The sequence below is a fragment of the Opisthocomus hoazin genome, chromosome 6, assembly GCF_030867145.1.
Source record: "Opisthocomus hoazin isolate bOpiHoa1 chromosome 6, bOpiHoa1.hap1, whole genome shotgun sequence".
Lineage (NCBI taxonomy): Eukaryota > Metazoa > Chordata > Aves > Opisthocomiformes > Opisthocomidae > Opisthocomus > Opisthocomus hoazin.
The window spans coordinates 50,726,806-50,752,801 of NC_134419.1; the positions used below are offsets into that span (position 1 = coordinate 50,726,806).

Genomic DNA, 25,996 nt, shown 5'->3' on the forward strand with positions numbered 1-25,996 from the left:
AACTTAGAAAGTCAATTCCTGTCCCGAGGGGCTTAGAGACACTCAATGGCCTGTGCTGTTCTTTTTGTCTCTTGCCTTGAATTTGGGAATTCTTAGTGGATTGTTCTGGTCTGAATGCTGACTGCGAGGAGTCCTTTAGATCTATACAGATATTAGTTCTGGTTTAGCAACTGGTGACCTTGAGGGTAGGTCGTCTGCAATAGCTGTGCTCTAAATTGTCCATATTGCTTTATCTTATGCATCACGTCTAATAGCTTAGATTCTTGAACTAATAGGTATTTAGAGGGGAGAAAATCCTAAGCTTTCTTAGTTCATATTGGCAGCATACTGCAATGTTATATGCACATTTATATTACTTCTACAATGTAATACGTAGTAAGGGACTATCTTGAACTACTGAGTTAAATAAATCCGTATTTCTTCTTGAAGTTCTTGTTGGCAAGAAAAAGTACAGGTCCCCTGGAGATGGACTACATGTCCTTTTAAGTCTTTTCTATCTAATTTCTAGGATTTCTATGAACCCCAGTTCAATTTCTTGGCACTAGATATAGCAGTCTTTTGGCTAAGACCAAGCATAGAATCAATCTAATAGTTGCTTTTATCCTTCATTGAGCCATTTCTCTTTATAGGGAGAGGATAATGGAATCATTGACAGAGTACAAGTTTTACTTCTTTCATTTCTCTGTATGGGTATTGTTTTGAATAATTGAAAATTTACGATTTGCTAAATTTAACTTGTACTTTCTTATTCCTGGGCCAAATACTAACATCACAAGTCTCTCAAAATCGCTGTCAAATGACACAGAAATTTTGCCCACCTGTCAATTAAATAGCCAGTGAGATATTCTGAGCTAGATTGTATTGAAGAATGGTGAGCCTGAAGAAGCAGCATCTCTCCCTAAACAACTCAGGACTCTGTCCACCCTGCTGCTGATACACTGAAGCAGTTATCCTCTTGTACTCATATCTTACTTTAATTGGATATTGCCTGAGAAATGGCAGAATTACCTTTTTGTTTTAAAAGCAAGTTTCTCTGACAACCTGGGATTTATGTGTTTCTTTTTCTAGTACATAATCATGCCCTGAATTTTTCTCTGAAGATATATGATATGTAAAACAGAAGAACATTACCTAGAGGGAATACTGTTTCCTGGATAAAGTATCTGCGATGAATGTTATAAAGGAGCCAGGAGAGGATGATTAATTACTATGTTAATGCACCTATGTACAATAATGCGTGACTCCTTATTAAAAGCCCTGTAGCACTAATGTACTGTTGTGTTCACAAATAACCCATTTGTTACGAAGAGGGTCAAACCCAAACACTGTGTGCAAGATCTCCACACGTGCCCAAGTTTTTTTGATCCTCGTCCCACAGGGCAAGAATTTAAGCAATTTATTGTCGTGAGGGCTGGCAGCCAGGGAAGCTATACGTCCATCTGACGCTGCTGTAACAAGCGAGGCTCCACTAGGAATTTCCATCTGCTTTTCCTCCTGAATTTGCCCACGTATAATTACCGTGCTTGGTGATGCTTAACTAAAGGTGAACGGAAACATATTTGCAATTGAACGTTTGCATAGGGTTTATAAAAATGTTGTGTTTTGAAAGAAGGCTTCTGAAAATCAATCATTTTCTTGCTGAAATGTAAAGACCTCTGCAAATGAGTAACAAAATCAGACTGAATCACCGTGGTTTTTAAAACTGTAGGACTTAGTGGAATATTCTGGAGCCCTCTTGGCAACTGCTGTTTTTGTTCCAGTTGCAGGTGGCCTACACCTTCAATGCCCTGTAGAGCTTCACCTGCAGCTGTGACCTTCTTTGCCCTTCTGTCATGGATTTGAGTGACGCAGGTGAGTCTGCTCCCTCCCCAGAAGATATGATCTAGTTAGGAAGAGGAAAGTATTTCTAGGAAGACAGCAGTGTGGTTTATTGTGCAGGGAGCAGCTTGGAATTGCTGTATTCATGATGCTCCTCTGCATCATTAGCAAAATGAAAAACAGGATCTGATGAAAACTGAGGAGAGCAACCAGCTCTGTGCCCAGGCCCTGCCAGGGCTGAGCCTAAGTGGGCCGCATGCTTGTCTTTAGCAGGCTAGAGGTGGCCCAGGCACCATCAGCAGCTGAAGAGCTTTGATCAAAGACGGAAAGAAGAGGAGGAAAGTGTTCCCTTCAAGGTGCTCGTGTGCTGGGTGATACCAGCCTTGGCAAATCAACCTCAGAACCCTGAGCTCTGGTTGCTTCTCAGGTAAGTAGAAGATCACTTATTGTGTAACACTGTGTAAGCCCAGACTTTCAAATATGGGCTGTTTAAATTACGCACGCTGGAAGCAACACCACCAGGGAACCTTTGCATCTAACACAGCTACAACAGTGGAGAAGCAGGAGCTCTATAGCGGGAGCTGCTGTTCTCTTCTGACCTGGAGTGTCTGTGACCATCAACAGCCATAGAAAATCTGCCGTGGTTACCTATAGTAGGAAGGGACTAGATCAGAGTTTTAAGATTCCTAGTTCTGTGTTGCACTTTGTCCTGCACTAGAAGGAAAACAAAAAGCTGCCTCAAATATTCACACATGCATACCAGTGTGGGTTTTGTAAACATGAAGGATTCACATGAAATCAGAAGGAACGGCTTAATGCTACTGTTCAATCTTTTTTGTTGGTATCTTTTTTTATATCTAACCTTTGTGACACCAGCTATCTAAAGAAAAAAATAACTTGGAAAATAGGAAGTTTAGGAGCTCACTACTCGAAATGTGGGCTGAGCTTCAATCAGTGCTCAGCTTCAATCAACTTGCTCAGTGCAGGTTTTGTGTAAGAAAGAATGCACTTCTTTAATATTGAGAGAGAGGAATGGAATTAGCTCCTTCTAGGGGCTTTGAGCCTCCATGTCTTTCACATTGAAAATGTTCATGGAGGTGGCTGGGCATTGTCACTACCAGAGGAATGCAGGGTTAAGTCCAAATTCTACCTGTTATCGACTAGATAACATCAGAATGAATGTATACAATGTTATATTGCAACCAAATATCACATTTAATTCCCCAGTTTAATTCCTTACTGTGTGCAGTGCTTGCAGCTCTGAATAATGTTCTTATTTGGTTAGATTTATATACACAGTAAAAGGGGAAGTAACTGCAGCTGTACTGCTGTCAGCTACAGAGCACGGCACAAATTGTGGGAATTCACAGTGTGGGCTCTACAGAGCTAAGCAATTCTTTAAAATACCATGAATAATTCCACAAAACACTGCAGGATCCAGCTCTCTGAACCTCATTCAAACAGGTTTCTGACTCCTTTTGGCAGCACAATTGGTGTACATGTGTCGGTGAGGGTCAGGGCGTTTGAGCAGGAAGAGGAGTTACGTACATGTTGAATCTCAAATCATAAATCATAATCTAAGTGGGTAATGGGCAGGTTCTCGTCTCTTCTGACCCAGCTAAGATACAGGTACTGTACTTAGTGGTTTGCACATTTTAAGAAACTGATGATGACAACCCTCAGAAAGTGGCAAACTGCTCAGAAACAGTAGCAGGCCTTGAAACAGCTGCAGAAGTCGCAGGAGGTCACTGCTTTATGTGGGGCACTACAAAGAAACTGTTTTGTCATACCAGCTCCGTCAGCACATCAATAAACTTTGCAAAGTAAGTTAGCTTTTTCTTTGTTCTCATTACTGTTCACCCACCAAATGCTTGCATTTTATTTGATCTTCCAGGTAAGTGCTATTACTCTGAATTGTTGCTGCTGCTATGAGTCTGCATGCAACACAAAGCTGACAGAAAAAATGTTTCAGCATAGCTGAGTTTATTAGCCATCCAAGTTTAAAAAAAAAAGAAAAAAGAATAGAACAAAGAGGAGAAACAAGAAATACGGATGTGTATCGACATGAAAATGCAGTTCAGTGTCTGTGTCTTCTTCCGCTTACTGTAATTTGTAAATTATTCCTAAATTGTACACAGAAGAGGAACATTTAAGTCCAGATCCTCAGCTGGAGTAACTCTGTATCCTTCCATTGGTCCCAAAAGCCATGCTGATTTACACCTGCTGACATCTGAGCTATAGTAATTGGTGTTGATGTTCTTGGACAATATTTAGGTTCAGGTATTTAGTTTCGAATGTGGTTTTCAAGAAGCTGAAAATGTTATGATGTTGTTAGGGTAACTGCAGGGATAACTGCATGATGCTATCCTTGTAATTGCTATTCAAACAATGCTTACAGTAGTTACTGGCACTATTTGGATTAGGAAAACGGCAAGATCTAAATTAAAACGGGCATGGAAACATTGCTTCATGGTGCGTGATGTTCCTGTGCCACTGCCTCATAAAGTCTCTCCACACAGGCCTTGAGCTGGCAGTCACTGGGTCGGGGAGGCAGACGTGGCCCTTGGGGCGCACGAGTGCCTCCAAGCTCCTCTGCTGCCTCCTCGCCGGGACTGGTCTGCTCACAGACTCCACGCCACGACCCTACGCTCCTGTGCCCTCCTCGTAACCACCACCCGTGGTGGCTGCTCTGTGAACTGTGCAGTTTATCAACTGCCGGCGTGACACTGACTGGCTGGACAGGCTGCAAAGAACCGAGAGGATCCGGTGGAGCCGTTAGGCTGATGGACCCCTCCTCATGCAGGCTCCTTCCCAGGTGGCATGCCACCGGGCACCTAAGGGACCTGTCAGCTGCATCCTGGGCAGGGGCTGTGAAGGCAGCTCCCCTCGGCCATGCCTGCCCCGGGCCCCACGGGCGATGCTGGGCTACCCTCAAGGCATCCGCCCTGTGACAGTGCTGCGCACGGGCAGCCTGCGGAGGGGAAAGGCCTGACGCGCTTCTTCATGCGAGACCGCCGAGTCCAACCGCCCACTAAGCCAAAATGGCGCCTGCCCAGGCTGGGAGCAGGCGACTGGCTCCCGGGGGAGGAGCTCCACGCGCCGCCAACCGCCCGGGCCCCGCCCCCGTTCCCTGGGCGACGGCGACGCCGAGCCGCGGGCAAGATGGCGGCGCAGGGGCAGGTACTCCTCACCCGGGCGGTTCGGCGGGGGGCAGCGGGGGGGGCTGCGGCGTTGGCGGGAGCCGGGCTGGGGGCAGCGCTGCCCGCGCCCTCCCCCGGGCAGTGCCCTGGGCCCTCTTTTATTTTTGTAATTTCTTTTATATCTTTTCGCTAAGCTTCAGGAAAGGGAAAGAGGGCGCGGTGTCAAAAACGCAGCATGGGAAACCTTCGTCCCCAGGAGGGTTTGAGGGAGAGAGCCCCGGCACGGCTCCGTGCCCACCAGTTACGGACTCCTGTTCTGCAGCGCTTGGCTGTCTCTTGGCTGATCCGCGGCAGCGGGAGTCCCCTCGTCGTGTAATATTTGAGGGCAAAGAGCAGAGGGGGTGGCAGCAAGCCCGCGCCTTGCGCCCAGCAGCGTCACGGTTGTGTTTCCCGCCCTTCGTTGCCTGAGGTAGCCAGGGCGCTCCAGAGGACTTTGCAAATTCACATAATTCTCCTTAATGGGCGCTTTTTTCTTATCTTTGGCCTCTTCTATTTTTTTTTTCTTGTTGGCTTTTTTTTTTTTTGCATTGCAATTTTGGCTGACAGAGGTGTGATTTCCGACAGTCAGGCAACTCATCGCGTGCCGCACGCCAAGCGGAACACAAGAACACAAGCCGTTTCTCCCAGGAGCATGTGAGCTCTTGCATCAGCTCAGGATTTCTCCCTCCAGCCTGTCTGTACAGTGGTAGCTCCTGCGAGGTCATTTTCTTCTGGCCGAGCTGCTTTCCTGCCTCGGATGGCCGAGAGGTTGCTGTGGCGGTCGGGGGTGACGAACCGCCTCATGCTGTGCGATGGTTGCGTCTGTTGGCACAAAGCTACCCTAGCGGTTGTCGGTATGATAGCTTAACATTTAGGTTTCCTTAAATAAATAAATCCTCTTCTATGTGAAATGCGTTATTGCATATTCTAAATGCTTTATGAAAAATATATGCGACTCTTACAGTATTCTGTGTAAAGATTTTGGCAGTTGGAGCTGCGTAACACTGGGGTGATGCAGTCAGATCATAGGAAAAGGGTACGAGGTGCACTGTATGGGAAACGACAGGCTGTCAGAACGACATTGTACATCCGCTTGAAATGTACCACTGAAATCTTCCTCGTTTTTACTTCATGGCTTCATAAAAGGAGTCTTTAGAGGAATTCAGTGAACGTTTTGGTTTTTTCCCACGTGTATTTGCTGTTCCTTGTGTATTGAACTTTGTGCTACACACGACAGCTTATCTTTGGTATATTTTCTGCTATCCTTTATGATTTATTTTTATGGTGCGTTTTTATAAATTAGATTATATAGTCTCCAGTTTTGGCTGAAGCTAGCTGTGCGTGGCCTGTACGTAAGCTGCAGGGAATACTGTATTCTGTCACTGTTTTTGTTATATTGTTTTCTAGATCTTGAGACAATTCCTTTTGATTTAAGTCGAATATTTTTATAATTGTTCAGACTTGTAGTTACTTTCAGCAGAAACCATATTAGAAAATCTGGATCCTGATCTTAGCAAGTCTTGCCGCTGCTTTATTTTGAACAGTATTTTTTCCAATAAGTAGTCTGCAGCTGTGGTAACATTAGTAAAGTTTAATGTCAGAATACATTTGGTCATCCATAAATCTTGGCATTTGGACTGTATGAAATTTTTGAAACATTTTATTATTAAAAGGACAGTATCAGCATCTGTTGTTTATAATGGTCCTCTGAAAGCTTTCCTTGTATGTAGGTTTTATCTTTTGCATATAACATATCTGCATATTTCCCTTTTGAATGTAGCTGTAATTAGTGTTACTATTTTTATTTCCTTATTTGTTTGACAACAAAAGAAATATTGTGACTAAAAATAACAACTATTGATTTTAACTTCCCACTGTGGGAGCAGACAAGTGGGGCTTTTTTAAAACAAACAGGAACAGAGAATCCATTTCTGTTTCTGCCTTAAGTATTTATGGAGACAGCTTCAAGATTTTCTGCTTCTGCTGAAGTATTTGACAGCTTGATAACAAAATGCGTATAATAATACAAATAACAGCCTGTGTTGCTGGTGTGGTTTTCTTTTTTTCACTCCCATTTTGATTAAAGTTGTAACTGATATGCAACACTGTTTCAGGGTACATCTGTACTGCTGTCAGCAGTATCGCTCAAACAGAGGTAGCTGAGCTGTCTTTAAATGAACCGGCTCAGGTTCTGGAAACTGTCTAGCTGTGGCAGCAGAGTTTTACTCCAGTCTTATTTCCCTGATGGAGTAAGGGTCACAGGTTCCTTACAAATGAGGTATTTGCTATAATTGAACAGAGCTGGGAAGCTATTCCTTTGCAAGTATATTTTTCAGAGTCATGATTTTGCAAAGCGTCATGTTGTGTTGTCCAACAAATGCAAACAACTTCCATCTTCAGCCACTGCAGAGGGCTCATCCCAAAGGACAAGCTTATTTTCATTCAGGAGCCCTGGTGCTGATTTCCATTGTTGTGTTTCAAGGTTTTGCCACTTTGGAAAGGTCCTCACCAAAACTGCAGATAGTGGGACATTTTTTCTAGCCAGGATGACTCACTTGGGATTTGGGGTTTGGAGAGAGTGTTCTTCCCCACCCACCCCAAAGACAGAAGTTTTTTATAATTTGCTGTTTAACTATATCACTCTTCTGCTAAAATTTTCTGCTTTATGGTGGTTTGTGAACACTGGCCAAGAGATTCTTTTATTTTAGAATATCTGATTTGGTATTTTGATTTGATGCTGTTGACAAAGGATGCCCAAAGCGTTTGGAGTAATGTATTGAACACCTAGAAATATGTTATACATTCAGAGCAGCTAAAAATTCTTTGAAGGAAAATGAAACACCAAAAATAGTTCTCTAACAGTAGTCTGTATTTCAATAGGTTAAGTCTGTTGCTGGGAGTATTGGGACAATTGGTTTGGGTTTTTTTTTCCCAACACATGAGGACAGTATTACCAGAATTAACTCACCTTGGATTACCTCAGTCACTACCGTTAACAGTAAAATGAACGGTAAATTCTTTGACATCAGTGAACACATATATAAAATAAGTTAACTTTGAGTTTTCAGTGGTGGTTAAAGAGAGCAATCAAAAGACAAAACAGTATTCAATCAAAATAATTGTAAGCTTTTTGTCATGTGCGTGAGGAGGTTCTGCCCAAACAGAAACTTTCCGCAAATATAGGATTGTTCAAATGATTCATGGACTTTCACTACTTTTTTAAATTACAGAAAACCTGATAATTTTAAAAATTCATTTTCTAAATTATGTAGTACTTTCTCTCCCATGGTTCCTCATCAGTCATTTGAAACAGTATTTCTTATTATCTCGTAGCTGTGCTTGTTGTAGTGGACAGTGGTGCCACAAATCCGTCCTTGTCATGAGCAGTAACGAAGACAGTAATACACTGGTGAGGGGCGTTGCTGCTGGGAATATCTTTAGAGATAGGTATTCACCTTTCATTTAGGTAGTGAAATGGTGAAACGGCAAGCGTTCGTCTTGCTGTGTAAACTGTTGGATTTTGATGCGCAGATTACAGAGCCTTATCTGCAATGCTGAGTTACAACAGCTTGAATATCTCCAGTATAAACTGCAAATTTCAGTTGGTTAAAGAAGATGTTTCTAATGCTAGAATACCTTTAAATGTGTTGAAAGAGATTATAGGTGACTGAGTGCAAGGCATCTGGAGTTGTTTTTACATAAATTTTTGTAATCTTACATAGTTTCTATATTGCTACAGTACAACACTACGTACTAAGACTTCAGCAAATTTTCCCAGAGGTTCTTCTTGCTGCTTGTAATTCAGAGAATGAGACAAGCCGTAGCATCAGCATGTTAAGTGTGCTGGGTCTGACAGTAAGATGTGGGTTAGAAAGTTTCATACTGTAGTAAGCCAGGTACATACTGGAGGCAGGAGAAAATTCCATTTTGGACAAGCGTTTTCTGACATGATGGATGTTGCCTGATACCTTTCAAGAACCAGAGAGGAATTAGTTTGGAGAAGATTCTTGGGAGTTCAGGTAAAAAGTTGCTTTCCGGAATGTTCCAGTTTTCACCTGCTAAGCTGTTCCTTACAGCACAAGATGTGAGCAGTGGGAGGAAAAGGAAAACTTTTGATGCACCTCTATTTACAGGGCTACTGCTGTGGTCTGGAATGGCTGGAGGAGTGTCATGCAGGTGGTTGAGAGTGTTATGGGAGGCTCTTTGTTCTTACTTGTACCCAGCCTGTAACCACAGAGAAGAAACTGGAATACAGCTTGATGAGAGCAAAACATTAGGGCTTGAACTTTCTTATCCTTGTCTTTCTGATACAGTGATAAATTCCTCATGCTGTACTGATAAAGTCCACCTGGGGTAATACCTGTAAAATGATAACATTTTGTCATATGAAGAAGTGTGGTCAGTAAGGTGTTGACTGACTGACTGGTAATATGCCACTTATATAATGGTGCAAAAATAAATAATAAAGTATCCTATGTATCAGGCATCCTGAAAGATAGAGGTGAACTGGTATTAATTCAATTTTTAGAACATCAATATCAGTTATTTTTTAATTCTGCTCTCACTGCTTCTGAAAAATCTCTTGTTCAACAATGTTCTAACACCGCCAGTCAAATGCTTCAGGAAAGCATTCATATTTTTCCTAATAATTTAAAAATATCTCTCAATAATTGTATAATATTTGCTTGTTGAACTATTCTTTCTTTTTTTTTTTCCTAGTTAGGGCATGCAGCTTCAATTATATCAACATTAGTGACTGTAGGAGTACTTCTTTTTATACTGCATGAATTATTGCTAATAAAAACAAAAGCAAACTAACGTCATATTCCTAACTATGTGAAGGAAGCCTTTGTTTACTTCATTCCTGTTGTTCTGATGCGACATTGTGTCTGAGACTAACTTCTTTACAATAGGGAACAGTAATTTTTCATATTAAAGTGCATGTGAAAGTACTCTAGTACTTAACGAGACGAAAAAACCTAGTCTGCCCACTAAATGTTCTTTGTTGTTCTCAGTCTTGCTTCATCAGTCACCAGTGCTGTAATTCAGCTGGTCCCGGAGTTTTAACTACATCTTCCAGTGTGGCAGCAGCAGGGGGAGCAGTGTAGCTTCATTTGGAGGCTGTCCTTGACCAGCGCTAGAGTTAGTTGGTTATTAGCCAAAACAATGCTACTCACGCTCAAAAATCAGCTCGTGTTAGGAAATCTTCTGCTTCACTCTCTTTAGGTGAGCTAGAAACATTATTCTGCAAGCTTTGCCTTGCTGCACGTCTGTGAAGCCCAAGTCCCTGAGATGTAGCAGTGTACCTGCTACGAGTAAATTATGATCGGGTTTTACACAGACTTTTTGTGTCCTGGTGCAGAGGTAGGTCAGGCCAATTAGACTCACAGTCCTGAGGCTGGAAGCGATCTTTGGGGTGTGAGCTGATTCAGCTGCCTGCTCAGTGCTGGGCTGGGGCTTGGTCAGCTCAGTCTTGGAAACCTGCAAGGATGGAGGTTCTTACATCTTTCTGGGTTACCTTTTCTGATGCTTAATTATCTTCATAATTAAATATTTTTCCTTATCCTGTCCCATGCTAATGTATTGTAGGTCCTTTCCAACTCTAATCTACTCTATGGCCATTGGCCCTTGTTCCCCTGCCAGGCACCTCTATAAAGAGTCTGGCTCATCTCACATTTTATAATGTGCTTCGACACCTCACTTTGTCGCCTGTGTTGTAAATCAGGGAGGGGTTCCACTGTTTTATTTATACCAGAGATTTTTTACTGAAGTCTCTGGTCGAATGTTTTGGGTCAGTGACACACTCAAAAAAATCTCATCAAATGTTCCTGGTTTCTGTAAGACCATTGAATTGTGTATGCGTAACATACATATGTATAACAACTATAACATGTGCATCCTTGTATTTCCTGTCAGGAACTGCCTTCTGTATTACAGACATACAGACCTTCCCTGAAACAGTAGTGTCAGATGATTGCGTGTGTATCATGGTGTTGCAGCAAACTTCTTGGACTTTTTTTTTGGTTAGTATAGACAGTAGTCAGTGTAGACAGTAAATTTGAAAATGCAGTTAAGTACAGGGTGGAGAGCAAATAGCATGGTAATGTGTATGTATGTCTACGCATAATATCTTGAGCAGACACTGATTTTAAAATTTAATTACTGTGCAATCCAGTATCATGTTGGTCAAATCTAGATTAATGGATTTTTTGCACCTTTATATTTCAATTGTTTTTACTTGCAAGTTAATTTAATCCTGTGCTGCACATAATATGTCACTATGTTCCCACATGAATTTAAGATAAAAATATTATTTTTCATGTATCTGCCTAGCTTTTCTCTAGTGAAAATGTGTTAGGGTATCGTGTTGCTGCTATATAATTATAACTGTATTACATTTTTGGCATTTGTTGAATTAATCCCTTGCATACTTCCTCAAAATAAAAATGTTATTTAGATAAGTTACTGACATAACAAAATAAACTTTAAAATTATGTTCCTGTATACATATGTGTGTGTAGGAAGACGACCAAGATCGGGATGCTGTACATGGAAAGAAGATTATTAATCGGACGTTTCTTTCTCTTTCCCAAATTACTGCTTTGTCAGAACAAAATGTGGAAGGAGTTCAAAAGTAAGTGGCAATGATAACCATGCTAGAACCAATATGATACTGAAATAAAAATTGTAGTCCATTTGTTAGATTTGTGATGGTTATGTCACTAGTCTTTAACTGTTCGATTAAATCATTGATATTTAATATGATTCATGAAAGTTAGGAAGAAATGTTGTTGAACTTAGATCCAATTGGTTTTACTGTATTTCCTGTATCTTTTGATTTTTCTTAGACTCCTTTTTTTTTCCACTGGTACTTCACATTGATAGGGTTTCTGAGTTTACAGTAGCATTAAATATGTTGGAAATGAAAGACTAAGAGGTAAATAAGAACAGGCCAATACTGAACTTTTTTTATAAGTCTCACTTGATAACTTTTTTTGCTAAAACATTTAAGATTCTGTACTGTAACCTGAGTTATTGAAAAATCAGAAAGGTTTTTAAAGTTCAGGAAGGGATGGAAAGCTTAAGAAGGTATTAGTAGGTAACCATTACAGTGCACTGGGGAAATAGGAGGCAGCCAAAAACTTCTGACGTAAGCCCATCTTGTCTTTCCTGTAACAACACTCTCGCTTGTTATTAGTGCTTAATAGCAGCTAAATTTAGGAGGCCAGGAGTTCAACCTGAGACTCTAGACTTATACTTTAAGGATGAGATTTTTCAGCAGCGTCCAAATTATTTCGGAGCAGTTGCGTTGCCTGGCGAATTCTTAGTGATTTGAAAGCCAAAGGGCTGGTCCACTGGACTTGGGGGGAGGGGAAGAGATAAAATATCCAATCTTGTGCCTCTGAATAGGTAAATCATTTAATAGAGATTAAAATATTGTTCCTGAAATATATTTTGTTCCTCCTGTTTTTCACTATTCTGAGGAAAAAACAAAAGCTCTGCCTGGGATTCTTTTTTTAAGAAAACTGGAAAAAAAAAATTGTTCCCATCAAATAATAACAAAAAAAATTCTTTCATTTACTGTCTTCTCTTGCATGATAGGCCTCTTATTTTAGAGGAGACTGAAGCGTACAACTCACTGGAGACTAAAATGTGCTTAATGACGCAATTTATTGTGAAACTTTCTGATTAAGGTTAAAAAGAAAAGCATTGAAAGATCATACATTTCTTCTTAGTCTCAGCTGATCACGTGTATTTCTATATATATATGTATAGAATATATATACACTGTGCAAGTGCATCTGAGTGAAAAGAGAGTAGTTACAGGGTATTTTATGCACAGTTTAGCAGCAGCTTTGAAATTTTGTTAGTTTACCACAGTGCATCATGTCTATACACAAGAGCAATTTGAAGGCCACAGCTGAGGTTAGAACATCAGAACAGATCTGATTCAGTAGGAGAATTTTTATGTCCTGTGTTCCCATCTATTGTGGAGTTTTATACTGATGTCTCTCTCGACTTGAGCCCCTTCTGTGAAGGAAGAAGTAGCCATCAGGGTAACTAGGAAATCTGAATTCCCCATCATTTCCCGATCATTTATAGCTACTGTTATCAGTGACATGCCTTACAGAATGTTGAAAAGATGAGTACTGGCATTGTTAGCAGCATCAGAGAAAATCTAAATCCCTGAGAAGCTCTGATTATGAAAACACAGGGTTGGCAGACGCTTCAGAAAGAGAGGATATGGACTGTTTCAAACCTTGGAAAGTTCAGCTGGCCACGTTCCACTTCTATTTCAGTACACAGTTAAGTGTTTTTAACCAACTTGCATGTGTACAGCGGTACAAATTTGTCATGCAGAACAAAGGAATACGTGTTTTAAACAAAACTGATTGGATTATATGCTTTACTTTGTTAGCTCTTGGAGCTTTTATTAAGAAAAGAAACTCATCTTATTTGACAGCATATCTCTACTGGCTTAGCGAAAACCCTGAAAAACTAATGGCTGCCGATCAGGTCTGAGATTAATGCCCTTCTTAGGAAGAATGAGGAGGGGAAAAAAGGCTTTGTGCTTTTACAGGGGACTAGAAACTGTGATCGCAACTGGCACCTATATCATCAGTTATAGTTAAGAAGGCAAGGATTCCTGTAATGTAAAACTGAACTACCTGAGACATGGCTGAAGTTATACTGGAAGAACTGAAGACTGAAGTCCTAGCCCTGATCCCCTCTTCTTCGTGTGGAAAAACGTGCACAATTATTATAAGAAACATAACTAATTCTATGTTTGGATAGAGTAAACATAAATGTGTCAGCAACAGCGTGATCTTCTACAAAGGAGTGTATTTTTTCATTACTTTTTCAGGATAAAGGAAGTGGAAAAATTTCCACAATGTGCCACTAAAATAGGAGGAGGCTCTGCTTAAATGTCTTGACCATTATGAAAGTGGAATTTAAACTTCTAAATATTTTAGGTACCTTCAGTAATTTTATATTATATTGTTTACATTAATTTTCAAATGTAATTTTTCTTCAGAGGCTACATGAAAAAGAATCTTGAAAGGGAAGCAAGCTGTTTTTAGTACTGTAAAACTGTCTCAATCAGAGTGAAAGAATGGTAGGAGAAAGTGGAGACTAATTGTTCCATTTCATCCTAGAAAACCGTGCCTGAACAAACACTGATTTTTCTCTGAGATTTTCAGTGTATTTCTTGTGGGTTTTTTGTAATGCTCTTATTTTTGTTATTTAAATAATCATGTCTTAACGTTTAAATGGCATCTGTTGAAACCTGTATATCTTTGTTTACTTTCTTCAGCTGATGTGTCCTCTGGTCATAAATGGTCGTATCTAGAAATTGATGTAGCCAAGTTCCAGGAAGATCTATACATATATGTGTAATAAAGTAAAAGTAAATATTATAATTACAAGCAGACTAAGTTAAACTTCAGAATCTGTAATTTATTTTTTAATGTCATTATTTTAATCTGCAATTTCTTCTAGAAAGCTGGAAGAATTTCTGAATTTTAAACAATTAAAGACATCTTTGAAAGAAGCTATTTTGCTAGATTATTATACTGCGGGATTTTGGTGGGCTAAAGAAATGAACTTCAGTCTTATACAGCTTTCAGAATTCATGGATCTATTAAATTTTCTGTTGGAGAACCTCAGTGGTAAGTATAATTAGAAATTGTAAAATAAATATCTGAAGTGCAAGGCAAGAATGTTTTCCAGTCATTTTAATAAAGCAAAATTTAATTACAAGTAATTGTAAAATGATTTATTTTCCTCTTGAATGTTGGCATGTTATACCTTGTACCTGAAAATAATTTACTGGCAGACATTAAACTTTAGTTAGAGAGAACTGTTGTCTTTTTAACAGAATATCCCTCATTCTTTGTACAGTATGTGGTACAAAAGGGCCAGGTCCTGGAGAGACATTATCTTTGCTATAGTAAAATAAATAATAATTGCAGTAGAGTGAGAGCAAGGTGCTCCTAAATTCCAGTTCCAGCTGTCTCAGTGACTGACTCACTGTAGCCTTGGGCACATTTCTCTGCTGTTTTAGATATTCAGTACATCCTGTAGCATTACAGCAGGTGAGTTACATTTATTTTAGCCTTGGATGTCAACTCTCAGGCAGCTTTCTAGATGGCAAATGCTGCCCTTTTGGCGCAAAATATATTGGTTAACTCAAGACTGGTGAGGGAAGTAAACTGGCATCACTGCTGAAGATGAAAAATTACAATGGAAGGACTGTAGCTCCCATGGCTACAAGGAAATTTGCAACTAAGCATGTAGCTTGGGTCTAATGGGAACAAAATAGCCAGAAAAAATGGCAGCAGCATCCTCTAAAACCAATTTTTCAGAGATCACAGTGCTTACTTAACATTCACTTTGAAGGTGATTATGTCGAGAAAAGTCCATCCCAGAGGAAGAGTGAAAGGACTCAGTGGTTCCATTCAAAGAGAAGATGAATATTTAAAGTCAAGCTCATAATAGTTATTATACTCCTTCATTGTGATTTAATTCAAGGGCCTTTCTGACTTGGAATTTTGACAGAATACGTATGTGCTTTATGATCATTGGATTTCCAGTTGTCCTTCCTGTCTCCAATGAGAAAGTATTTTAACATATGCTAACTGTGTTAATATAACAATGGAGAAGAGTGGAAACATGTCAGAAATTAGGTTTATGAGACTATATGTAATGCATGTGTACTAGACAGGCTGGTAGCACAACCAATTATTAAAGCTGACCGACGTATTTCAGGAATGGGATGTTGGTTGCATAAGGCTTTGCCAAACTTTAACTCTTTAAACTGAGAGATTTTCCGTAGCAATGTCTGCCTCTGATTAATTTTTGTATATAAAATTACAACTAAAACAGCTCCATGGGCTTGCAGACAGAGGCTGTGGAAAAAAAATGTATTATTTTGTGCCCTCTGCCCCCCCCCTTTTTTTAACACCTCTAATACCCCTGTGCTCTGAATCAAAGACATAAGGTTTGGCAAGTGTTGTGAATTTGCTTTTTGCTGTCCTGTGAAAATCCGTTCAGACTTGGCCAAGATACATGGCTTTTAGGGAAAGAAAATGTAGTTTGTAAATACTTACAGGAGGCTTCTTATATGTTTTTTCACAGCTGAGTTCCACAAATAATCCATCTTGTGAAGTACGCTGTAGCCCAGGGCTGAGATGAATTTCCTTGTATTTACCGTTCTCAGCTGGTGCAAGTTCCAAGACCAAACATTTCAACTAAGAGCAAAACGCTAATGTCTTCTATATTAATGACTACTTCCTTTCCCTTCCCTACATTGGGCCCAAGCGGCCTGGAGAATTAAGCTGATTTGACCATAATAGCAAGAATAGCATGGAGCAGGAGGAATGGATATAGAGAAGGAGGGTAGTGGAAATTCATTTAAGGCTGGTAAAGGAGAGAGGAAAACTACGGTTTGGAAACTGGAGGCTTTGGTTCATTGGGAGCCAGGATTAATTACTTATGTGATTTGATTTATCCCCTGTACATTGAGGGTAAAGTGCTCCTTAACTCACAGAAATACTGTGAGAGCCTTCCTGAAGGAGGTAGTTGGGGCTGAAAATCAGTTGTGCGGAGTCCAGAGAAAATTTGGACTAGCTGGTGCCAGACCTGTGCCTGGGTGTTGTGACTTCTCACGATCTTGTTATGTATCTTTGCTTCCCTACAAACTGTGATATTTCTGATTCTATTGCTCTTTCACATTTCCCATGGCTTCTATTCCACTCTACTTCCTTCAAAATCTCTATTTCTTTCTCGTTTCTTCCATTATGGTTATTTATATTGTGCTGCCTCTGTTACTGAAAACTGAGGTGAAATTCTCAGGGTTTTGATTGCTGTACCACTAAAAGGCAAAACTATAAAGACCAGAATATTGTAAGATTTTTAATTTGTTTTCTGTACAAAGAACCAAAGAGCAGATCCGTAGAGAATTAAAACAATAAGGAAAATAAATCTGTTTCACCACTGGTGGATATTTCCTCATTTTCTACTCTAGACTTTTTAGACTTTAGAAGAATAAGTGAACTGTGTTCAAAACTTTTTTTAAACTCCACCGTGGTTCTAGTGATGGCACACACTGTACGCAAATCAGAAGGATGAATCCTTTCTTTTTTAAAGGTTCAGCGAACACTGATGTATTTCAGATTTTCATCTTTGTCAAGACAGTTAGCAAAAAAGATTTTAAATTTTAATTCAAAGCTGTTTGGGCATTTCGTTTTCATTTCCAGGGTAAAAATGTAAAGTAATTATCTGTTTTGAGCGGGTGCAAAAATGTCTCAAAGTTTGATAATACATGCAGAGTATTATGCATATTCATGTTTAATCAATTCTGACTGTAAGCACTTAAAAAAATTGGTTACCCTTTTTAACATCCATTCCTATATTACTGGTTTATATTGCAAGAGGCATGGTCAGAATCACAATCTTTTACAATATGTAAACAGTAGCATATTTATTTTAAATATAAACATACTATACATCTCAAATTTACATACTATTCTGCTTGTGGTTATCTCTGCATAAGTAAGAGGCCAAGCTGTAGTATCTTAAATACCCAATATTGTGATCCTTACATTATGAAGGTGGGTCAGTGATTTTGTGATGGAATTTTAATGCACATTTTATTGATACCTATAATGGCAACAGAAAAAAATGTTGGACTGCTGTTGCTTTTTAAGTTTCTACACGGCTCGCAATGTAACTTCTTGAACTTCAAGAAGTCTTAAAATGGGCCAAAAAACCCCACCCCACCCTGTCATGTTTATACTTAGTTTTTGTTCTTTGGGATTATTTTACAGATAAACATATGACCTTAGGAGATAATTTAAAAGAACTTGGAAAAGCAATGGCTGGAATAGGAGAAGCTGATTCAGAAAGAAGTGGTGACTTGAGTTTCTTTAGCATCGAGCAAGCCAAAGCAGTTATTGATTACTTGAATATCAGGTATTTATTTCTACAAGGTCTGTTATTTCTTATTTGAATCATTTAGCATGGTGGGTTATCAGCTGAGAAAATAAGTTAAAATTATTTAATTAGATATATTAATACTGTGCCAAATACTGCGCACAACAAACTTTAAAACATTAAAAAGAAGAGAGAATATACAAATAGCAGTAAAGATCTGGTCCCAGATGTCAAAGTCCAGGAAATAAATTTAGACTGGAAGCTTACCAAAATGTAAGATTGTACTGAAAAGCTTTCTTCTGGGTTTTGTTTTGGATAATAAAAGGGAAAGGGAAGAGTGGCGTTTAGAGAATATTCTGGGTTTGCTGTTAAAACATTTAATTTTTAGGTTCCAGTTGAACAAAATCCTAGGTCTTGTCTATAACTTTAAGTATTTGTCTGGCCTTGAAAGCTGTACTGGACTTCTTAAGTGATTTAAAGTTTTGCATTTTACAGAATTAAGGCTGTGGTCATATACGAGTCATTAAAATGTTGCATTTCAAAGTTAGCAAAAGTTCAGTACCTACATGAAAAAGTTTCATGGCAGGTCTCAGCTTTTAAACAGAGGCACAGAAAGAGATGCAAACAGAAGTAATTTGGTTATTTATCTGAGAAAAAAATTAAGGGTCTGATAGCAGCCAAGCACACCTCTCCATGTAAAGTCTTAACTACACAGTAACGTATACAGACCTTTCTCCACTGAAATGCCGTGGTTAAAAATCAAACAAATCTCAGATTTGTATAGTCAAGGAAAACCAATGTCCTGCCAAGTACTAGACCTAAATTAAAAGGAAACTTGGCGTTTAAGATGTCTCACTCAACTTCTGTTACTTCTCCCTTCCTGTCTGTGCCTTTTGTATATTTATTTGGAGCAAATTTTCTTTCCAAATAGCGTGTCTATAGCTTTTGTGTAAATTATCTGTTGAAAGATATCTTGTCCATGAAGTAATTCATTTGCAGTTGCAAGAATTTCATCCAAGAGATTAGGTGTTCTATCCTACTACCACCGAAGTATTAACTGGGTGGGAATACAATCAAGCCACAAGATTTTTGCAGCAGAATTTTATTTTGGCCACCAAATATGTGGTTGTATATTCAAACTGCTCAATTTATTACACGTATGTGCTAATGCAAGGTTATGGATATATACACTGAAATGTGTCATATGTGTCTGGTTTATACAATCCATTATTTCAGTCATTTGAATATTTATTTTTCTAAATAAGAACTGAATAAGCACCCTTCTTATGCTGGTATATTTTCAAATTTATGAACTCAGAAATAGATTCACTGAGTTTTATTATGATTCAGATTAATGTATTATTTCAACATTTTTTCTTTTTCTTCACTTTTTTGTTTAACTTTAAATGATAGACCTATGCCTTTTTTCTACTTGAGATAGTATGACATGTTTTAGTTCAGATCACATTTTTACAGATGAGCTATAAACCCATGGGATTTATAATGGAAATGGGGACAAATGCTTAACCACATTCGCACAAACTGTGCAGCAACTATAATGACACCTTCAGGTTTGGTGGAAGGTGACAGTTATCATCTTTTTATCTTGTCTCCTTGGGCAAGCATACATCAACATAGCTCTTGACATTTTCTTTCAGGAAGCAGTGGAGCTAGGGAAATATGTCATTGTTAATCCCCTTCACATTCTCGTATGACATCGTAAGAGAGTCTATTCTTAACAACCTGACTTGCAAGAGTAATTAGTAATTGCTAAAAAGCATTGGTGCAGAATTTTTTAGTAGTTCACAACATATACAAGCAAAAAAAGCCTTTTGTATAGTGTCTGGTAGAAGAAAGAAATCTACACTGTGTTTTCCAAAGAAATACTGAGGTATAATTTACCTGATTTCATTTAAAGAGCATTAAATGGAGGAATTCTTTCCTTGATATAGTATTAAGAGTGCCAGATTAAATGGAGTTCTGTCTAAAAAATTAAATAAAATTTGAAAATGACAAAATAATGACATATTTTTGGGAATATTATAAATTATCTGTACCTGTAACATAGTCCATAAAGGATATTATAACACATTCAGAGGGCAAGAGCTGTTTTTCAGGTGCTGTAAATCTGGTTCCTTTCCAAGGCACTGGAATTAATAAAAGAAAAAAAAAGTTTGAAAAGTTCTGTCTGTGCAGTTTGAAAGACATATATCTTATTTCTGGTGTGTCTGTGTTGTTCATAAAATACTTTTTAGTCTTCTTCAAATAAAACCTGTTAGAATTTTACCAGATAATAGGTGTGCATGTGAGGGGACACATGTGTTTTCATAAATTGGTGTGAGTCATTTCCAGGTTAAGTACTGAAGTCTGCTTAAACATAATCCCTGTATCTCCACTGAAACATGGCAGGAATTCTTTGTGATGTATTGCAGTAAAAATGTACCGCAAATTAAATGGCAAGTATTGTAACAACTTAATTGCCTACGTGCTTTGAGTTCGCAGGAAGGGAACTTGTAGTTTATGGTAGCCAAATTTCTTATACAAGTTCATAAACAAATTTGGTTTTTAACTAATGGTAGTTGAGTGACTGAATTATATGTAACTGTAGAATAAAACTTTTATATGGCACTTAAAGAGCCAAATGTTCAGTGAGGCTGCCATAATACTTCTTACCAAATTAGGAAATACATCTGTACATATGTGCAAAAATGTGTGTGCCAATTCAGGTAAAAATGTATTTGAAAGCTTCATAGATGCATTTGCCTAACTGCTGGAAGACGTACTGTTATAATGCGAGAGAGGCAGGCCGTGCCGCCATTTTAGTCTCCTAATTCCGAGCTGCTTTTGTGGGCTGGAAGAACCACTGCTGTCCATTAGTCGGCAACTCAGCACTGCTGAAATTCGAGCAAATTGTCTCGGATCTGCAGTATTTCGTGGAACCTCTGGTACTGTGGCAGCAAGTAATTGCCAGTGGTGATTCAGGGAAGGTCAGCCAGGGTGGCTTCTTCATGGGACGGACAGCCAGGGTGGCTGCTGCGGGGCTGGCTCTTGGTGAGCCCTGGCAGCACCACATCTCAAGGAGCAGCCGGTGCTGAGTTGTGTGGCCGGCACTGGTGCTGGAAACACGTTTTCATAGCATTTGCCTGATAAGCTGCAACTAGTAGCAGTATCTTTAGCACTAGCTAGATAATTGCCCATGTTTGGTGTAGCAGCTACTATTGTAGACCCATAGAAAAACTGAGGTTGGAAGGGACTTCTGGAGGCCATCTGGTCCAAAGCCCTCCTCACAGCAGGCCTCAGTATTCCGGATGTGGCCTTGCAAGTGCTGAGCAAAGAGGCATTGCCGTCCAAGTTGATGGCTCTCAAGAAAAGCACCTGTGTCTTGTCCTTAGCCGGAAAGCACAGGAGCCAGTTACAGATGTTCCCTGCAAATATTGCTGTATCTTTCATGGGTACGTCAGGAGGGAGAGTGGTAAAGTCTTGGAATCATTCTTCAGCCTGGGCTTGCTATGCAATCACAGAGCTATGTTTTAAATCATGTGTCAAAATGACATGACAGAAGCCAGAAGTTCTGTATCATGATTTTAAGAGAACAAGTAATTGTAACAGATGGACTGTGACAAACCAAACCTTTGATTAAACAAATGCCGTATCGTTGATCATTAAGAAAGGGAACACAGAAAACTATTTAAAACATGTGAAAAGGAAAGCCGTGTATGTTTTAAGGAAGAGAAACATTTTAGGCCATTAAGAAAGTCTACTTAAATACTTTGGTTGTAATACACAAAACTCTAGTCTGTAAATCTAGTTTTTTAGTTTTTCTTTGAGGAAATACTACGCTGACTTTGAAACATAATCTTGACAGAATAAATGCTTCCATTCTTTATAGTTTTGCTGTTCCAAGATCAAATTTGCTCCCTGGACTGGCAGCCCATCCAAGAATCTGAAAGCTGATTTGGCTTTGTTTCCTTCTTGTCCACTATTGCTAATATTAAAGGCATAAGTACCCTGGTGATAAGTGCTTCAGGAATTACTTTTTTCAGAGTAGAACTTTGTCTTCTCAGAGTTCAATTTCATCAGGACAAAATGGATGTGTTTTCAAGTATCATACTGCATTTTCGGTGGCCATCTGATAGTAAATCCTAGAAGTTAAATATTCTGCAGATTGTACCTGAAGTTAAACAACCTTTCCTTTTTAAAATTTGGAGCATTACCATGCTGGAGACTAATTCTTAGTTTAACAGAATTTTTAATATTGTTAGCTTTCCAAAGATTTACAACCACAATAGTACTATATTCTTTTGTTTTCCAGCTTATTTAAACACTATAAACTGTATGAATACCTCTTCCACAGTCCTAGAGAAGAACTTGTGATAAGTAATGAGGTAAGTCATTTATATAGATGGAACTCATTATGCGGAGTTATTTAATGAATGCACCATGGCATATGTTTTGTATTGCTCAAAGCAACTTCATGTCAACATTACTGCATTACTAACATAAAATGGCTGATTAAAGAATACAAGTTAGATGTTTTGATCCTCATATTCAAAATTAATTTTGGATCTCAATAAAGTATAAATGCCTTGCTTTGTTAACATATTAGTTGTGTTAAATCAGGAATACTTTTGTGTATGCATTTATAGGTTGATGCATATAATTTGAAATAGCAATGCATGAGTCTGACTCTATTTTAAAATCAGCAATCAAAATAGGAAAAGGTTGTATACCACGCCTAGTCTGACCACAGTGCTAATATTTATGTATGCATGTGTATGTACAGGGGTTTGTTTCTACTTTAGCCACCAACAGCTAATTATACTGACTGAAAAGAAGCAAGCTAGCTGGAAATTCAGCGTTTGGAAAGCATTCAGTTAATAGTAGTGAATGGTCTTGACTGTAAACTTTGTCATGTATTCTGACTGACATATGAAAAAATACATAGGGGCAGGATGAGGCCTTTAATCAAATAGACAGATCCAATTCATCAAATAAACCTTCCTTCAGCTTGACTGTTCGTTTTGAGGATAGGTGTTACAATACATTGAAAAGGATTTAAATTTATAATCAGGAGACAACTGGTTGCTCAGAGAGGCACAGTAGTGGAATTTTTTTGATGGCACTTATATTTTGGCTTATCAGTACACAGTGAAGTTAAAGTTAATGCACTGGAAAATTTTCTTTACACTTTAAGCTGGTGCTTTCACTCTGTAAATGATGTGGGATAATTTCTTCCCGTGTTGCTTTTAAATAGTCACATTAGAAAAAAAGAAGGACTTTTCTTGACATGGATGCAAATATTTGGAAATTAGTCTCATCATCTGTAACATGGGTTAAAATTCCAGTTATGATGAAATCAGTCACAAAACTGTCATTACATAAGTAGAGCAGGATTTCAGCAGTACTCTGTTAGGATTGGGGTTTTTATATTAGCTAACCAGATCAATGGCTGGTTAGCACTTTCTAATTGGTAAAATTATTTTTAATGAGGCTTTGATTAAGTAATTTCTTGTGTAAATTTGGGTAATCTATTTTATCAGTTGTAGAGTAGCTTAAAAGAAACTCCTTTGTGTTTTCTTAAAACCCATTCCCGGATGGCTGAGGTCAGCATACACTGTCCCAGCCACGGAGGAGCAGTTGCTCTGCATGGTCTGTGAGGGAGTACCACCTCTGCTGAAGGTACCATCTCCACTAAGGAATGGCAGAAATGTGTTTCTGTAAATTACTTTGGTGATGATCCGTCAAAGGAACAAGTGCAATCTACAATTATAACGGTCACAAAAAACCTTCATGACAATTTTTAGCCATAACTCTTTTATGGCCATTTCTTACCTATGCACCAGTTCAGTATAATCCATCTCTTTTGTATTCTGAGTTCCATGGCAGAGAGTCTTGAATTTGTCCAACCACACTGCAATGCCCAAGAAAATCAATACTTCTGTTCCTGTGGAGTTTATTTTGATAGCTTCATACATTGTTCTTCTATAAGTAACAGTTTAAGGCATTGAAGCTACACATACAAATTTATGGCATTATTTGCACTTGCTTTATGTGTTCAAATGTGATGAGAGGTGAACCTAACAGAGATTTTAAGTTCTTCTGCTGCAACTTTGTTATATTTAGAAATGCTTTTCCATAAAGGAGAGCATTACCTTCTGTGTTTGAAGTCGCTTAGATGAACAGCTCAAACCCTGACAAGTTAGTGGGGCAGATGTGGCTTGGTGTGTATGGCTATGGCAGGAGCACACCTGGGGTCGCGTGCTCTGCAGTGCGTCTGCGCAGGGAACAGGAGGGGCAGGAGATCAACTGGGAAATCTGCATGCAGAAAGTACACGATAAATCTGTGCTGAAAGGCTGAGTGCTGTCTTCCTATGTAGATCAATGTCTTGCCAAAAAAAAAAAAAAACACCCACCACGTAGACACACCATGACCCACAGCTGGATGTGATCCTTACTCTAAGCTAAATGCTGCTAATATATAAAAAGTTTTATTTTCGCTCCAGCGATAAAAATCTGTTCTTTTGGAATGAGGGGCTGTAAATTGTGATGGCCGAATTTGCCCAGATAACAAGAACCATGGTGTTCCAAGAGCGTAATTACAGTATTATCTCCTTTTGCAAATGAAGACTTTGAGACAAGTCAGTGAAATGACTTATTTCAGCTGAAATTATTTCCTTCGACTGGAATGGCTTGCTTTAGCTCAGGGAGTAAATTTGTGCTCCACGTGTGCCGAAAGTATTACCTACTGAATAAAAGTCCAGTAGCCTAATGAGAAGACCTGCTTCTTTAAGAGAGATACAGCTACAAAAAATAAAAGCAGGTACTGAGTGTTGTAATGGATATCCTTTTAGAGAAACCACAGTATGTGTTTCCCTGGGAAATCTTATAGCAATGGATTGTAAACCCTTTGGATTTTATTTTTTCTTTAGCACAGGCAATTATACAGTGTTCTCAGTCAGGTTTCCTTTTTGATCTTTCACTGCAGTTATTTCCAAATGACCCTGTAATTTCCTGTGTAGAATAAAATCAGACGAGAAAAGGGAAATGACTCAAAACTCAGTTAGATTATGCATACGATATCTGTGGCCATGCCACTTAACAAAATCTAAGTTACTTAAATGTGACACGTAATTAGTGGAGCTTCACAGTCTGATTAATATTCTGTGCTTGATGCAGCTAGCATAATAGAATCACCTTTGTAAAATACAGACAGCATTTAAGTTAAAAAAAAAGTAACAAACGGCTGGCTAATTTAAATATATTTTTACATTGGCTGAAACCTTTAAACCAAACTGCCTGAGGTGATCACATTGCCTAGGAAAAAAAAAGGTTCAAACTGAAAGACGTGAATGCTTGGTTAGATGATAAAACACACATCATGCATCTAACCTACTTTGGCAGTATTTAAAATTTAAAACTTGCCTTTCCAGCTATCAAATCCCTTACTTCTCCTTAATTCCAGATCTACAAAGACCCATATATTGTGTATGCGTGAACACCTGTTAGAAAACATGACGGTACAAGGAATTACTGAGAAGTCTTAAGATTGCCAAGTAAATTCGTTGCTTTTTTTCAGTTACTATTACGAGTAGTTCCCCACATTTAGGATGATTACAGGAGAAGCAGTGCTTAGCTGTTCTGTGGCTATGATCCAATATAAAACTCATGTAGTGCTAACATACCAGAGTTCTTCAGGAATATCGTTGTTAAAGATACTGTTTTTTCCTTTTGCCTGTTCTGGAGGTTTTACTCTCTAGCTGTGATTTAGTACACCTATATTAGCCCGCAATTTCAAAGAAAGCAAAAGGAGTACAGACTAAATCTTGATGTGCAGGGATTCAAAGGAGCAATTCCTATTAACATGTCAGATCTTATAACAAAGTTCTAAATTGTTAATACATGAATTGTGTAGAAGTTTCTCTTCTATTTCTATGTTCAGTTAATTTATTTTGCTTTGATAGGATGAGATGTTACAGCACATCTTGAGGTTTTTTTCTCACATTTACAAATTGTACCTTATACTGCAGTTCATGTTTTTGCTGCTCTCTGTTGTGTATTTTTGG

At 38.7% G+C, this 25,996-nt stretch overlaps 1 protein-coding gene across 2 annotated transcripts in view; it reads left to right on the plus strand.

Moving 5' to 3' along the window:
- Nucleotides 1–4,963: 4,963 nt before the first annotated feature.
- The window catches only part of CABCOCO1 (ciliary associated calcium binding coiled-coil 1), a 51,604-nt gene continuing 30,571 nt past the window's right edge, over nt 4,964–25,996 (plus strand). For both annotated transcript variants that reach the window (XM_075424171.1, XM_075424172.1), the window contains exons 1-5: nt 4,964–4,998; nt 11,519–11,631; nt 14,499–14,668; nt 17,828–17,972; nt 22,246–22,318. In XM_075424171.1, the coding sequence (XP_075280286.1) occupies nt 4,981–4,998; nt 11,519–11,631; nt 14,499–14,668; nt 17,828–17,972; nt 22,246–22,318 (519 nt within the window). In that variant the 5' untranslated portion in view covers nt 4,964–4,980. The remainder of the gene's footprint in view (nt 4,999–11,518; nt 11,632–14,498; nt 14,669–17,827; nt 17,973–22,245; nt 22,319–25,996) is intronic.